We start from the raw sequence: 14,850 nt of genomic DNA on the forward strand, positions 1-14,850 counted from the left end.
GGTTTTGGTGTTTAAGGTATTAGTGTTTTTATGGTATTAGTGTTTTAAGGTATTGGTGTTTTTATGGTATTCATTTTTATGGTATTGGTGTTTTTGAAGGTATTGGTGGTTTTTTATTAGAGGTTTTATCATTCTGAAGAGGTCACGGTGGCTCACAGATGAAGTCATGACATGTTGTCCACCAATGAGGTCATGACAGGACATGTCACCCACCAATGGACAACAACAGAGCAGCAGAGGGACGCCATTATGCAGCCAGGCCAAAATTACATAAATAAATATAAATCTAATAGAATAGATATAATAGAATAGAGAAAAATAGCAATAAAGTAATACAAACCATCAATTTTATCGTTCAGTCATAGTTTTTTTTTAATGCAGAGGTAAAGTACAGATTCATAGCTTTTAAATATTAGTCCAGTTATTTAAAAACACAAGCCAGGAAGATACCCTGATTAAGAAATAAGATGCACCTAACACTGGTACTTGCAGACCTCCTCTCAAACTTCCCTCTGTTAGGACTGTTTACCAGAAATGTTCTATGTTAATACAGCAGACATATGATTTCATGAAGGCATGAAACAGATCCTACAAAGCAAACTAAAAACACGCTTGCTAGGACCTTGAAGGACCTACTATTAATATAAACTTCAAAAAACTGAAGATAAACATCAACTCAGGGTTTGGTGACATTGAGTCTCTGACACACATAAATACAAAAATAGATTCAACATAAAAACTTAAATTAAATATGGCGTCCTGATGACAGAGCGGCATGACGAGGGCAGGGTTGGCAAGAGGAAGACGAGGACCGGGTCATAGCATCAGGACAGACGGACCCAAACTCTCTCATTATCACGAGGACCGGGTCATAGCATCAGGACAGACGGACCCAAACTCTCTCATTATCACGAGCATCCAGCAGTTACGTCTTTGGGTTTGCGGGGAAGCTCGATGCTGTTGGTTCAAGAAGACTGTTGCAGGACTATTTGATTCAGTCGTGAAGGCACCAGACTGCAGATATCTGGCGATCTTCTCTGCTGGATTTCCTGGGGATGGGGTTCTGGCCAGCAGGGGGAGGCACTGAGCACCCAGAAGTTCAGTTCAGAAGAGGCTACGGTTCACCCTGAAGGCCATAGGAAGACACGGTTTGAGCCAATTGAGCAGAGTTCAAGATGTAGCTTGCAAAATTGAAAATAGGTTCTGTGTATATGACTGTGCATGATAAAAAGCGATGCTCATGTGTAAATGGCAGAGGAATGTAATTGTGTGTGTGTGCAGGAACACGGGGCCATCGCGCTGAAAGGTTCTCAGCACACTGACATGTAAAAACAGTCGGACACATCTGTGCCTTTGAGTTTTAAGACAAAGTGATTATAAAGGGTTAATGGCAAACGATCACAGGGGCGCCTTGAAAAGACAGCGAGGGCGTCTGAAGAACAGTGAGGTCATGCTCGTAGGATGACAGCAGCACGGATGGGAGGGCGTCGGCCAAACTAACTTCTCCGCCCTTTTCCCCTCCCACACTCTCAGTGGGCATGGATGTCAAGGCTTTGTCCAATAAGGGGCTCGGAAGAGTGGGGATGGGGGGGCGGGGCCAGCAGCATGGCAGCATGGGGGCTGGGGTATGGGTGCAGGGAGGGGCTGGCGTGGGTGTATCCCGCCTGGGGCAGCAGAGCCCCGGGGTAGTCCGCAGGTAGAGACGCCAGGCCCTGTAGCCCTGCAGAACACACACACAGCGAGTGAGAACACACAGGATGTATTACAGCTATTCTATATCTGCAATCATTTTTAAAAAGTTAAAAGTGTTCAACAAAATAACAGAACACATCTAAAATATATAACAGTTATTTCTGTTGTGCAATCTTTCACAGTGTGGCTGTTCACTGTGCTTCATCAGGGGTAAATGACGTTAGGCCTCATGTATGTCTCGCATATATGTAATTCAGAAAAGTACAAGTATACAAGTAATTTAAGAAAGTTTTAATCCATATTCCCTCCCATTATATCACATTCCTTTAGAAGGTGCAGGGGATTCAGGCTATTTTGTTGTTCTGTAGTCAAAGCCGTAGACGGATGTTTAATAGCCGTAATTTCACCCATTCTACAGATATGATGCTTACCTGCTGTCCTAAGGCCTAAGTGAGGTTGACCATCTAATCCATAACCTCCTAACGCTGCCCCTTCTGGACTGTAGGGGGCACCCTGACCTATATGACACACAAACACAAATGGAAACAATCACAAAAACACATACAATAGATTGATCAGAGCACACAGTGCAAAATAATATGCCAAGTCAACTTTGAGCCTCTGAGTCTGATTATATTAAACAGCACAGTGTCAGAATGGGTGGAGTGGAGTGGGATGGTGGAGTGGGGTGAGGTGAGGTGAGGTGGGGGTGTAGTAAGGTGGTGGAGTGAGGTGAGGTGGGGGTGTAGTGGGGTGAGGGTGGGTGAGGTGGGGGGTGTAGTGGGTTTGAGTGGTGGGTTACCTGAGCGATTCGACTGGTCGATCATGGGCTGCACTATCCTACGCCTGGCGTTAATAAACCTAAACGAAGAGACACACACGTTACACACACACATCACACACAGCAGTACATATAAGAACACAGTGCACAAATATCACAAATTAGATCAATAGGTACTAAAAACAGATAACACTGTAAGTGAAGATCAATATAAAAGATGGTATGAGGACATGCAGTGTCTCTGTGCTTTGAGATGGAGAACATGCTAATGTATCTGTGCTTTGAGGTGGACGACATGCCAGTATCTCTGTGCTTTGAGGTGGAGGACATGCCAGTGTCTCTGTGCTTTGAGGTGGAGGACATGCCAGTGTCTCTGTGCTTTGAGGTGGAGGACATGCCAGTATCTCTGTGCTTGGAGGTGGAGGACATGCCAGTGTCTCTGTGCTTTGAGGTGGAGGACATGCCAGTGTCTCTGTGCTTTGAGGTGGAGAACATGCCAGTGTCTCTGTGCTTTGAGGTGGAGGACATGCCAGTGTCTCTGTGCTTTGAGGTGGAGGACATGCCAGTGTCTGTGCTTTGAGGTGGAGGACATGCCAGTATCTCTGTGCTTGGAGGTGGAGGACATGCCAGTGTCTCTGTGCTTTGAGGTGGAGGACATGCCAGTGTCTCTGTGCTTTGAGGTGGAGAACATGCCAGTGTCTCTGTGCTTTGAGGTGGAGAACATGCCAGTGTCTCTGTGCTTTGAGGTGGAGAACATGCCAGTGTCTCTGTGCTTTGAGGTGGAGGACAGGTAACAGTCTGACTGTAGAACATCATAAAAGCCTGAGAAGCTTTTTTTGTCTTTTTTTTCCGATAAGGAGATAAACACCAAACCTGGGCATTATTAACCTTTCACCAGCTAACATAAATCCTCATTACAGCAAAATGAGTATTGATCATGGTGGCATAATTCATTTGGCCTCTATTGACCAGGTAAATGCAGATCAATGCATGCAGTTAGGAGGTGCAGAGTGAGCTGCACGCTGACCGTACTGCATGGCTCAGGTACTGCACAGGGTACTGACCAGTTGTTGACCTGCAAAATGGTAAGTCCTGTGTCTTGAGAGAGTTGCTTTTTCTGTTCCTCAGAGGGGTATGGATGCTGAGATGGGACAAAAAAGGATTGTGCTTTGGTAAACTAGTTAATTAAATATGTCAGTAAAAAGTTCTCCTAGTATAAAAAAGCTGTCTCAAGCATTTCAGTTTTAATACAGACATTCTGTTCTCTTATAATTTGGTGGTGTGAATAGTGTTTTTATAATATAAATTGTATAACAAACACAAAAGTTGCAATACACATGGGAATACACTTTATAATATAGGATATATAGGATATAGTTATATATAGCACCTAATACTGTGTAGTTATAAATATATAAATGTATTGTATATAAATAAGTGACGTATGATCAGGTCTATAGCATGGCGGCAGACAGAGCCTGTGCTGTTCTCACTGAGTCTCTCTCCCATTTATTTATAGCCACTGCTGAAGCTCAAATCTGTGTGTAATTACAGCAGGTTCGTTAGGAGCTAATTAGCATATGCCTGTTACTGTACTGCATGTGGTCTCTGCTCCTTTCAGCTGTGCAGCACTCCCATAATTCAGATTTCACACTAACACGCCACACCGTTTGGTCTCTAAAAGTTCATGTATTTCACCAACTTCTGTCACCCTAAATCACCTCTCTCTCTCTCTCTCTCTCTTTCTCTCTCTCTTTCTCTCTCCCTCCCTCCCTCCCTCCCTCCTTCCCTCTCTCTCACTCTGCTTGCTGTATTTCTGCCATTTGTCTGAGGTCATTCCTTTCCTGTCTTTGTCTCCCTTACTGATAGGTGCTGGAAGAGCCAGGCTCTCATAATGTTGGTTGCCACTTTGGGGAAGATCCCTCTTTTCTTGTTATTTCTTCTGTCCCGGTCAGTCTCGTCTTCTTCTCCGGTACTGGGAGACGCTACAGCCCCATCCAGAGCATCTCCTGTAAGTCAGGTGAACAAACACGATAGGTAGAATGGCGCTGTATTCCTCTCTCTGTACCCATTCTAACTTGAGAGGGGGATGGAGGTGTGTATGTGTGTATATGTATTAGCGTGTGTGTGTGTGTGTGTGTGTGTGTGTGTGAGTACATGATTGAGTGTGTGTTTGTGTGTGTGTATGTGTGTGTGTGTGTGTGTGTGAGTACACGGTTGAGTGTGTGTGTGTGTGTGGGTGTGTGTGTGTGTGAGTACATGATTGAGTGTGTGTTTGTGTGTGTGTATGTGTGTGTGTGTGTGTGTGTGTGTGTGAGTACATGGTTGAGTGTGTGTTTGTGTGTGTGTATGTGTGTGTGTGTGAGTACATGGTTGAGTGTGTGTTTGTGTGTGTGTATGAGTGTGTGTGTGTGTGTGTGTGTGTGTGAGTACATGATTGAGTGTGTGTTTGTGTGTGTGTGTGTGAGTACATGGTTGAGTGTGTGTGTGTGTGTGTGTGTGTTTGTGTGTTTGTGTGTGTGTGTGGGTACCTGCTTCGCTGCAGTTATCTGCGCTGTGTGTAGTCGGTCCACAGGAGACACCGGGTGTGACTGAGGGTGTAGACACACAGTCATCTGTGTCTCGCAACCAGGACTGATTCTGGATCAGAACAGAAAGCAACAGTCAAACACGTACACTTACACATATACGTATATATATTCACACGCACCAAGAATAACGTCACAACTGCAAACCCTGTCTGGGGAAACACACTTGCTCTGACAGACTTGTGCAAGAACCAGTGAAATCTTCTATGTCAGATTTGGACCCGCCCTCCCGTTCCTCCAGCACCAAATCAGTGGGCATCTTCCCCTTCAGACAGTTGATGTAGCGCTGACAGAAATTATCGCAGAGATCATGGACCTAATGCAGCAGAAACAGAGGGGAGTAAAGACCAGACCTGTGTGTCCCACAAAAATAAGAACATGACAAAATATGTCATTCATTAATAAGAAACTAAAAATATTCCTGGAATGTTCCAAAACGGAGTGACAGGCATGTCACCTTCTCCAGCTCCAGCAGGTGGAAGCGTAAGACTTGGATGGCCTGGATCATCTGAGACAGAACAGCGGTTATAATAGCATTCACCTTCTCTGTGTGTGTGTGTGTATGTGTGTATGTTAGCTAAGAGTGATGAGCATCTTACTAAATTGTCCAGTTCTGGGTTGGATGAAAATATGGGTTTCTCTGAGCGGATCTGCAAACACAAACACAAGGTGACAGTCACTGCTACTGACCTCTGGAGGATGAACGTGATTGGGTCTTGGTGCTGTCACTCACCTGCTTGGCGAAAGCTGCTATATCTTCATTGAATGAGTCGGAGGAGCACACATCACTGTGACTGGTCATGCCAGGGAGATGGGAGGAGTTTGACATTGAGGAGGAGTCACGTGGTGAGCAGGTGGCCAATTCACACTTCTCAAACACCAGAGCCAGGAGTGGAAACAGAGGATGGCTACACACACACACACACACACACACACACACACACAAACACACACACATGCGCATACACAAAAAAATAGACAGATAGATAGACAAGCCACACACATACATAGAGAAACGCACACATACAAAGACTTCATAGTGTATTTAAATGAAGAGACATAAAGATAATGTGTTTGCTATTGCTATAAACCCACAGTCAAGCATTCACCCCTTGACCTGTGTCTCACCCACAGACCTGAGTCTCAACCATAGATCTGTGTCTCACCCATAGACTTGTGTCTCACCCATATATCTGTGTCTCACACACAGACCTGATTCTCACCCACAGACCTGTGTCTCACCAATAGATCTGTGTCTCACCCACAGACCTGAGTCTCAACCATAGACCTGTGTCTCACCCATATATCTGTGTCTCACACACAGACCTGTCTCTCACCCACAGACCTGTGTCTCACACCATAGACCTGTGTCTCACCCATATATCTCTCACCTACAGACCTGAGTCTCAACCATAGACCTGTGTCTCACCCATAGATCTGTGTCTCACTCACAGACCTGTCTCACCCATATATCTCTCACCTACAGACCTGAGTCTCAACCATAGACCTGTGTCTCACCCATAGAGCTGTGTCTCACTCACAGACCTGTCTCACCCATATATCTCTCACCTACAGACCTGAGTCTCACCCATAGACCTGTGTCTCACCCATAGACCTATGTCTCACCCATAGCTCTGTGTATCACCCATATATCTGTGTCTCACCCATATATCTGTGTCTCACCCATAGATCTGGTCTCGGTGCTGTTTGAGAGAATCAGGAACCGTTTGGCCATAGTGAGGTGGGGGTGGGGGTAGTGACCTCATCACTTCACCATAAGACCCCACAGACAAAACCTCAGACCCTGCGTACTGTACAAGCTCTTCATACTGAGAGAGAGAGAGAGAGAGAAAGAGAGAGAGAGAGAGAGAGAGAGAGTCAGAAAAAGACTGTGATTGTGTATGTGCTGTGTGGAAAGAAGAAAGAGGGTTGTTTATACTTGCTGCAAATTTCAGTCTTCCTGGATAAAAACTTTGAAAACATGTGCACGCACGCACGCGCACACACACACACACACACACACAGACAAACAAACAAACAAATCCCCCACAACAACGTTTTTCACTCAGCCATCTAATAACCACAAACACCGCAGCTTCGCCCCTCGTCACAATTGTGCACATTACCGCACTACCTGAGCAGAATAACAGACACGTGCGGCAGGCTGGCAGTCCACCCCGGTGAAGGTGTTTAGTTGTAGATCGTGCAGAAATACACCTGCTGATCTACGCACGCTCTACATGTCCGTCCGCTATATTATGCGCCAAACAGCAGTCAAACCCCAAAACGGCACCGATGCAGGCGACTTCCCCGCTGTTCTCACCGAGCTATTCTGCTTGAGTTACAAAACACACTGGTCCCGAGGCCTGTAATAAAGGATAATCGTCAGTAATACCGTTCAGATTGTTTCCCGTCTGCCATTTGACGGCTTAGTGTATAACCGAAATAAACAAAGAATTAAACTCAGATAATTTAATAAACAGTGTCACAAACTACATGACGCACGACTGTCTTTCCTGTCCAAATGCCGCCTGCAGTGTGCTGCTCTCCACCAGGGCAATCTTACCTTAGTCTGCTCTCCAAACACAGTGGGACCTGTGTGAGTCTCCAGTGGCTTTAAAACCGCTGCACATTCTTTTGGTCGTTAAACGTTTGGGTATTTTAAAAACCGCCAGGAAAACGTTTATATAAATGGCAAGTTTATAAGCATCGCGGACGCACGAGCTTTTAAAAAGAGTCTTGACGGCTTTTTAATTCAAAATTGATTTTCAGTTGTGAATTTTCTTTACTTAAATAATAGTAATAAGATACGTTGTGTGTAAAAGCATGTGGCAATGTGTCAGACTGTTGGTAACTTTCAGTTGCAACAGGACAATGCTATAACCTAAAACCGCTCCAAACCCACACGAATAATACAAACGATGTCAAAGAAGGACCCATAAAGAAACACTTATAAAGACACATTATTAAAGACACACTCAAAAAGACACATTCATAGAGACACATTCATAAACACATATTCAGAGCGTTCCGAAAATGCAAGTTCACTCATTGCCCTATTGCACACTGGACACTGTAAACGCTGCTGATAACTGTACGTCCTGTCAGCAAAGTTTACAATCTTAAAGTGGCCTAAACTACATTAGCTGCCAAACCCAAATCTAAAATTAGTTCTGAGGAACGTAATTATATCCCGATTATGGTGAATTATAACCCGATTATAGATATACATTACCTATGGCTACATCCACTTTTTAGAATTACCTGAGTGAAAATGGAAAAATAAATATGTAACTAAAAAATGTTAAATGCCACTTCTGAAAGCGAAACGGGCTGATTTTGCGTGATGGTTCATTTGGTAGCAGCAGGAAATGGGGAAGTTTGCTTAATGTATCTACGTGACGTAACCACTTAAAGCTGTAATTAGATTTTTTTGTAGAGCAAAGAAAACAATTAATATGAAGCCTACTGCCTTTATGAAGTTCGAGTCTACAGCATATCACGAGGCTGCAGATGTCACACATAAAGAAACGTTTGAGAGGACATCGTGATATTATAGTGACATACCACAATTACTATTACTATTCAGTCTCGTGCCAGACACGCGCTCGTCCCGAGCCCAGGCTCATCTGCTCTCCGGTTAGTTGGCATGTCTGCTCTTCGTATGCGCAACTAGCCCGTATTTGCCTTTAACGGTGTGAACTATAAAGACGCGGTTTGAATTCGCCTGGGAACATTGTCTGTGACTGTCGAATAATCCGAAACGGATTATACAGGTAAAAGCACTGGACAGCGCGTGGACTCGAGTTATAACCCGTGGGTATTCATTTTAAGGAATTAATACCCACGGTATTTATTCCTTAAAAAGTTAAATAACATAATATTCAGTTAGTAGGCAGGACTTTATAATGTTTTAGTTCATTACAATGTTAAGCATTAACGATCACAGTCATGCGATTGTTTGTAAACAGTTATCCGTTTAGACATAAATGTGCTAGAGTTGGAATTCCAGTGTCAGCGCGTGCTAGGGAGGCGGACCGGGATGCTGTCTCGGGGCGGGAAGGAGTCGCGAGGCGGTTACCAGAATATCGCCTGGTTATGAGACAAGCAGTTTTGTTCCAAACACGGATACAATTAACGGATTGATCACAACAAATCAAAAATCAAAATTGCACCAGCGCGATAAGTATCAATAAGCACACTTACCCTTCTATCCATGCGACACGGAAGCCACGCTCTCTCGCGGAAGACGACACACACCAATCCGGTAGCGCGGGGCACGATTACTAACAGAGAAACAAGCACATTAAATACAGCCGAGCGATCTTAAATAATAATGTCCATTTATTTAAATGTCCACGCCAGCGCAGTTAAGTGTTCTCTATGTCCAGACTAAAACACCACGGGTTGGCTATTCTGGCCTGTAATCTACCACAACTGCCAACACGTGAGTATTTATGTGTAGAAAATCCCTATTTTTGTGTGTTGGCTGTGAAGCGGACCATTAACAAAGTAAGCGCAACTTTTAAAGTGATCAACTGAATTTTAATCTACACAACTCCTAGCCTAGTCTATGGTTCATCCAGACTCCGCCGCAGGCTTACTAGGGCGTACATGGTTCACCAGAGAAGGAATAAAATCTCTGAAATCGCACCGAAACTCCAGACGCGCGAGTCTCTCCGCCCAGGCGAGCATCCAGTGTGAGACGTGGTTATCGCAGCGCGCGGATCCGGAGTGTTGCAGGGCTAGCGGGCGCGAGATGGTGCACGGTGCTGTAGCGTCCTCGCTGTTCTTTCGCGATGTCCATGGACCGAGACACGAGCTGGAGTGGTCTGTCACGGCCAAAGGAGCGGTGGCGCTTTAAAGCAGAGACGGAGGGAGCGACGGAGGCTGAGGTTGTTTCGGGGGTCAAAACACGACGGGGTCTCACCCCCACCTCCTTATCACACACGCTCGCGCATTACAAACGCAGACCCGCTCGTTTTATCTGAACTGCACGCTCTCACCCCCCACCCCCACCCCTCGGGGCAGCACACACACACACACACACACACACACACACACACACACCCCGAAGCAAGCATCCTCTATTGCCCTCATGCAGTCACTCACACAATGTTTTAAAATGGCCGTATAGTCACTCGCAGTATTGGAGTCTCATTTAGTGTTCTTATGCAGGCAGATAGAAGATTAACGGGCCACGACAGCTAACAGGTTACGGTTACTCCATCCTCCCCCTGCACGCGCACCGACGCGTGTCTATCTAAATGCCTTGTCATTTTCGTTTGTGAAGGCTGTTCCACATCTTATAATTCCTGCTCAGATGAGTCTGGGTCGTTGACAGCAACATATTCACTCATTTATTCCTACATTTACGGGAGGAACGCCTTTCTCACCTAGAAATAATCCTCCATGTCGTTACACGCTATGAGTTTTTGTATAACCTAGCCTGCATGCACGTTGGGGTGAGCTTGATAAGCATATATTTCTTTATTTAATTTTAACTTTAACTTTCCTCACATTTGTAGCCCGTATCCTCCCTGCATCTAGCCTCATCTTATGTCTAAACTGTTGGGACATTTCAATGTTTCGGAGCGCCACAGCACGCTGAACTACGCCTTGTGTTGTAAATTACCCCTAAATAACACAACAATTATTCCAAACGTTTCCTTTATTGGCCACCGCCCGGACAGCCCAACAGGCGGCCGCATCTTCAGTGGGCAGGACTCACACGCAACCGGCGAGCGGCGCAGGCGCGAGCCACCAACGGCCGGCGCGACGGCGGGAGGCTCCTTCCTAACGGAGAGGATCAGAGATAAAGAGTTTTAACAGCGAAACAACGGTGGAGGATCGCCTTTTGAATGGGTCGTTTCCAGATGTAATCAGTCAGTTTTAATTCGTCAACTTTGAAAGTCTTACAGTATTTTGGCAGAACCAGAACAAATAAAAATTGATAAGCTGCCGACATATTCAGGGTGTTTGCCCAGAGTCTGCTTGGGCATTATCGTTTAGGCTTCCTGGCACTAACTTATTCTGCATTTGTGTGCGTGCGTGTTTGTGTGTGTGTGTGTGTGTGTGTGTGTGTGTGTGTGTGTGTGTGTGTGTGTGTGTGTGTGTGTGTTTGAGCATCGGTGGAATGGCGAATGGTTATATTTCTATGTGTATATGTCAGCCACTGAGTGTGAATGTATTCTGACACTGACAGTGTGTGAATGTTTGTTCTGGAGTGTTCATCACTGCTGGCCTCTCCCTCTCTCCCCATCTGTCTCTCTCTTTCTCTCTCTCTTTCTCTTTCTCCTTTTTCCTCTTTATCTCTCTCCCTCTGTCCCAAGTCAATGTCAGGGTGTTTATACTAAAGTCAGTCTTGACTCGAGACACTGCTCACGGCTATGGGAGGGAATACGTTCTCATGATCTCATGATGCGTATATGTATGCACATGTGTAAATATGCATACACACGTGTGGTCTCTTACATACATGGAGACAGGAGTCAAACATTTAAAACACACACACCTTAACATCTCATCTTTTTCCCATGTTGACTTAATGACACACAGCTTGAGGGGTTTGACGTAACCTAAGGAACTTTCTAGAAGTAAGCTTTAAGTACATATGTGTTTAGTGGGGGAGGGGGAGATATCCCCCCACCCAGAGTCTGAAGCACATGGACACGCTTCTCCTCCCTCTTCCCTAAAACAGAGGAAATCTTGCCGGGATGCTTTGGTTGCTGGGATCATCAGCAGGTGTTTTTCAAACTTGATTTAGTCTCTTTTGTTTTACTTTCATTTTTATGTCACAACATAAAACAATATTTTAAACAACATTTTAAGGCCCTTTTTGCATTATGGAAGGAACATATTTAATATTTTCGTAGTTGTTTAATATTTTTTGAGAATTTGCAGTGTGGAGTAATATTTTTTAACATCAAAAATAGGTGATATTGAAGGAAGCTTGAACTTAGAATGTAAACAAAATAAACACAAATCACGTTGATTAAAATAAAATGATGGCTCACTGTAGCTGTGTGTGTGCTGCTCTGTAGCTGTATGTGTTTGTATGGCATGCTGCTCTAGCGTGTGTGTGGCGTGCTGCTCTGTAGGTGTGTGTGTGTGTGGCAGCTGTGTGTGTGTGGTGTGCTGCCATGTAGCTGTGTGTGTGGTGTGTGTTTGTGTGGCATGCTGCTCTGTAGCTGCGTGTTTGTGTGTATGTGTGTGTGTGTGTGTGTGTGTGTGTGTGTGTGTGTGTGAAAGACGTGCTACTCTGGTAGATATGTCCGCTGACCTTGGCCATCCAGGCTACTTGACACTGTTGACTCAGCCGAAAAGCTCTAAATACTGCCAGGACCCCGCATGCCCCAGTGCACTGTGGGACATCAAAGCCCCGTGGGCGGCCCACAGCTTGCCAGGGAGGCAGTGGGATTATCGTCAGGGAGAGCGGGTTTTACGAGCCTGAGTCCACCTCACTGATGACCGCCTCGTCTCGCCTTGCCTCGCCTCACCTCGCCTCGCCTCGCCTGGCTGGCTGGGTGCCCATAAATATGCCTGCACCGCCCTCGCGCTCCCTCACTACAAGCAACTCTCCTCTCACTCACGTCTGCAACTTTCTCCACTCTCTCGCTTTCCTCGCTCTTCTGCAGGAACGTTGAGCTCCTGAGGTGCTCGCAGCTCCACAGTGAGATGTTCTCTTGCGTGCTTCACCTTATTCTTGCATCATCTTCATCTGTTTCTTTAAAGCCTGTTAGTAACTCTGCTGCTCTTTGGCCAGCGAGGCTCCTCCCACACCAGGTCCTGTCCCACACTCTGCTTTGGCACCTCCTACACCAGGTCCTATCTCATACTGTCCTCCTGGCTCCTCCCACACCAGGTCCTGTCTCACATTCTGCTCCTGGCTCCTCTGACACCAGGTCCTGTCTCACACTGTCCTCCTGGCTCCTCCTACACTAGGTCTTGTCTCACATTCTGCTCCTGGCACCTCCTACACTAGGTCCTGTCTCACATTGGGTTCCTTCAGTTCAAGAGGATCAGAGAATCCATGGCCCTTTCCAATGTCTCCTTCAACTAACCAAGTCATGCTTTCTTTCTGTTTCCGTATCTCCCTTCATCCTTTTCTTTTCCTCTATGCCCTCCCTCATTGTCTCCTCTCCCTCCCTCTCTCCCTCTCTTCCCCCTCGGCTGGCCTCCTTACAGATGGAGATTAACTCTGAGACTAAGCCTCATCCGTTTTCCTGACTGTTTGTTATTAAGGAGATGGATGGCAGCTAGCAGTGCCAGGCCGACACAGCCGCAATTACACCGGGCTTCATGATAGATAGAGGGAGAGAGGGAGTGGGAGAGGGAGAGAGGGAGAGAGGGAGGAGCTGGAGAGGGGGTGATAGAAAGAGGTGCATCTATCACACCCTTTAATCTACCTGTCACTCTGGGCGCAAGGCAGAGAAAACGAAAACATGTTGGAGGGTTGGGGGTGGAGAGTGAGAGATAGTGTGTGTGTGTGTGTGTGTAACAGAGTGAGAGAGTGTGTGAGAGAGTGAGAGAGTGGGTGAGAGAGTGAGAGGGCATGAGAGGGAGGTTCACCAAGTGCCAAGCTACGTCTGCTAATAGAGAGTGTGTTTAGTCGTTGCTAAAGAACCTGGTGTATAAAGAGCAATGATGTTCGTAAGACTTTAACGGAATTTAGCCACAGACAGATCTGTTTTACACAGTGCTGATGTTTCTCTCTTTGAAATAAATTCATGTTAATGGCTTTACACCACTACCAGACTGGGGTGAAACACTTAGCTGGCAGGAGGGAGAGATTTTAAACACTACTCTAAACACTACCTCAAACACTACTCTAAACACTATTGAGGGACTCTAAACACTACTCCCAACACTACTCCAAACACAACTGTAAACAATACTCCCAACATTACTCCAAACGCGAAACACTACTCCAAACACTACTGTAAACAATACTCCCAACACTACTCCAAACACTTCTCCCAACAATACTCCAAAGACTACTCTAAACAATACTCCCAGCACTACTCTAAACACTACTCCCAACAATACTTGACTGGCCACACCATCAGTTGATGAGCTACGTGTGACTGTTGACTTTCCTGGCTGTTGTGTGGATGCTTATGTATTTGATGTAGAGCCTTTCTGAGATTGCTATGGCATCGATGGTTTTGTGTTTTTCAACCTTTCTAGTGTGGGTGTGTGTGTGTGTCTGGATGATTGTGGGGTGTGTGTGTGTGTATGCATGTGTGTGTGTATGGGTTTGTGGGTGATCCAAATCAGCTGCCACAGTTTCAAAACAAATGAGAAATTATTTGCGTCAACAAAATGTCAACACACACACACACCCCTTCACTCACACACACACACACACACACACACACACACACACACACAACCTACCTACATACACCCCCCTTCACTCACACCCACACAGCCCTTCACTCACACCCACACACACACACACCTCACATCAACACCATGCCCTTAAAAGCACCTCATATCTTATGTGCATACATTTTGTGTTGGAGAACGTTTTTCTTCTGCTGTGTTACCAAACCGTCATGAGAAAGTAATCCAAGCTTCTCCCATTTCCTCCAGCTCGCTCTCCCTTGCTCCGGCTGTCCCGGGGCGTGAGCCATGGGAGGAGATCAGCGGCCTTCTGCTGGCCATGGGACTGATGGATGTGCACATGTGGGGAAGGGCTAGGGCAAAGGAGCTATGGCAAGCCAAGTGGTCCATAAATCTGAGTGAAGGTCTGCACTGAGCGCTGGAGGTGTGTTTTTGCCTGGT

General features: G+C 45.8%; 1 protein-coding gene across 4 annotated transcripts; it reads right to left on the reverse strand.

The window, feature by feature from the left end:
* Window positions 1-354: 354 nt before the first annotated feature.
* Window positions 355-10,052, reverse strand: meis3 (myeloid ecotropic viral integration site 3). 4 transcript variants are annotated; one of them, XM_027021683.2, is made up of 13 exons: window positions 9,716-10,052; window positions 9,268-9,347; window positions 6,745-6,890; window positions 5,795-5,969; window positions 5,661-5,711; window positions 5,519-5,569; window positions 5,228-5,377; window positions 5,005-5,113; window positions 4,337-4,482; window positions 3,538-3,614; window positions 2,495-2,553; window positions 2,124-2,210; window positions 355-1,720 (listed from the first exon to the last, which is right to left on the reverse strand). In XM_027021683.2, exons 2-13 carry the CDS (start codon window positions 9,277-9,279, stop codon window positions 1,530-1,532), a joined length of 1,254 nt encoding a protein of 417 aa, XP_026877484.2. In that variant the 5' UTR covers window positions 9,280-9,347; window positions 9,716-10,052; the 3' UTR covers window positions 355-1,529. The 4 variants fall into 4 exon arrangements, with proteins under 4 accessions (XP_026877484.2, XP_026877486.2, XP_026877487.1 ...); XM_027021685.2 differs by lacking the exons at window positions 9,268-9,347; window positions 9,716-10,052 and adding an exon at window positions 8,326-8,506; XM_027021686.2 differs by lacking the exons at window positions 9,268-9,347; window positions 9,716-10,052 and adding an exon at window positions 8,326-8,506 and having other exon boundaries at window positions 6,726-6,890.
* Between the last annotated feature and the right edge of the window lie 4,798 nt (window positions 10,053-14,850).

The sequence above is a fragment of the Electrophorus electricus genome, chromosome 7 (assembly GCF_013358815.1).
Source record: "Electrophorus electricus isolate fEleEle1 chromosome 7, fEleEle1.pri, whole genome shotgun sequence".
NCBI lineage: Eukaryota > Metazoa > Chordata > Actinopteri > Gymnotiformes > Gymnotidae > Electrophorus > Electrophorus electricus.